Source organism: Henckelia pumila, chromosome 1 (assembly GCF_033568475.1).
Source record: "Henckelia pumila isolate YLH828 chromosome 1, ASM3356847v2, whole genome shotgun sequence".
Taxonomy (NCBI): Eukaryota; Viridiplantae; Streptophyta; class Magnoliopsida; order Lamiales; family Gesneriaceae; genus Henckelia; species Henckelia pumila.
This window is the reverse complement of record NC_133120.1, coordinates 60,614,660-60,616,467: the sequence shown is the minus strand read 5'-3', so window position 1 is coordinate 60,616,467 and position 1,808 is coordinate 60,614,660. Positions and strand designations below refer to the sequence as shown.

The window sequence follows — 1,808 nt, the reverse complement described above, 5'->3', positions numbered from 1 at the left end:
TCAACAGATTGACACACTAGAGCTTCTTAGGAGGTCACGTGTACCAATACTATTTTTACTAATGCACGCTTAATCCAACATACATTTAATTTATTAATTATTATTATTATTATTCATCTTGAGAATTTAAAGATAGGAAAAATATTAATTTCGGCGTCATGTTTTATGCAGTGGGGCGAGGGACATCGTTAACTAAGATATGGGCCATTGTGCCCACTCGGGACTCGAGAATTGGTGTGCATAGGCCACACTGATAAATCCAAGAAGTTTTTAGTGTTAAGAATAAACAAGAGCATTTCGATATATTTGTTAATTTCAGTACACAACTTTAATTTAAATGAAAATGCCAGAACGATGATGCTACACAATAGCAAAACATATAATAATTGAAGCAAACATTTAAATTCCATTGGTTTAGAGTGAAATGAAGGAAGCCATACGCCCAATCAAATCCTTGGCTTTGTCAGACTGAAGATCAAAAACTTGAAAGCAATGGTCCGCACCTTCAATCTCCACCACCTCCACTACTTCACCTTTCCATCCACTCTTCTTCACCTTCTCCGCATAAGCAATCGCTCTCGCTGTCAACACATCTTTCTCAGCCACACACACCATAATTCTCGAGCATCCCAGTGAGGATAAACTCGGACCTCCATCGCCAATCGGATTAATCAACGGATTGTCTATACCATTATCAGCATCAGGCCACACAAACACCCAAATTCTGTAAATTAAACTTTCTTCTATGTTTTCTTTAGGCTCGTTTCCCACCGGAGTTGATCCCCAGAAAAATGGATGCGACAGAAGTGCACCCAAGATTTTCGACTTCTCCGGTAAATCCTCTGTCCCCGCACGCATAGCTACGTAATGGGCTATGTTCCCGCCAGCGCTATCCCCGCCGACAAAGAGTTTGGTGAAATCTCCGTGATTGACGATCCATTCTTCCTTGTCGAAAGGGGTGGTTTCCTCGGTGTTATGGGCACATACCCATTTGAGGCCGTTCCAAGAATCCTCGTACGCAGCGGGGAGTGGGTGTTCCGGCGCTAGTCTGTATTCGACTGTGATGACGAGGGCCTTGGCTTCGGCGGCTAGCAGATTCAGGTACGGGTGGTCCAAGGAGGAGAAAGCGGATCCGACGCAGAATCCACCGCCGTGGAAGTAAACTAAGATGGGAAGCTTCTGAACAGAGCTTTCTGGGGTGAGTTTTGGAAGGTAAATCCGAGCAGAGACGTCAGGCGGAAAGGAGAAGATGTCTTTGGAGGATACGCCGGTGTTGGGATCCTCCGGTGAAGGGGGGATGTAGGGAGAAACAAACATGCGCTCGACGGTGCCGTCGGTGTAGTGTTTTAGGATTGGGGAGAGATCGGTGAGGATTTCTTTGGTGGGAGAGGCCATCGGACGGACACTATAGTGATGACGTGAAATCTTTTTCTTAATAATAAGCGTTTTGAATGTGTGTGTGTTGTTGGGCCAATAAGACGAGCATATAATTGTGTGTGCCAAATTGATGGACGTGGGAATACAAGATAATGTGAACTCTTCTCGTTGATTAATTTTTTTTTTTTTTTTTAAAAAAAGTTTTTTCAAAGTGTGTGTCAATAAGATAAGCATGATCTATTAGTGTGTGCTATTTTCAAAAATAAATAAATAAATAAATAAGAGTAATATTTCTGTAATACAGATATATTTATAATAATAAGTAATATTTTTGATATAAAATATAATACTTTTTAATAGATAACTCATATTAGCAGGATACTATCGCAGATTTATCAGAGATTTTTCCAGTATTGCCAAGCCTGTTACTC

At 41.3% G+C, this 1,808-nt stretch overlaps 1 protein-coding gene across 1 annotated transcript; it reads right to left on the bottom strand.

Moving 5' to 3' along the window:
* Window positions 1–267: 267 nt before the first annotated feature.
* LOC140875380 (2-hydroxyisoflavanone dehydratase-like) lies at window positions 268–1,461 on the bottom strand. The gene has a single exon (XM_073279046.1). It carries the CDS (start codon window positions 1,393–1,395, stop codon window positions 415–417), a length of 981 nt encoding a protein of 326 aa, XP_073135147.1. The 5' UTR covers window positions 1,396–1,461; the 3' UTR covers window positions 268–414.
* Window positions 1,462–1,808: the final 347 nt, after the last annotated feature.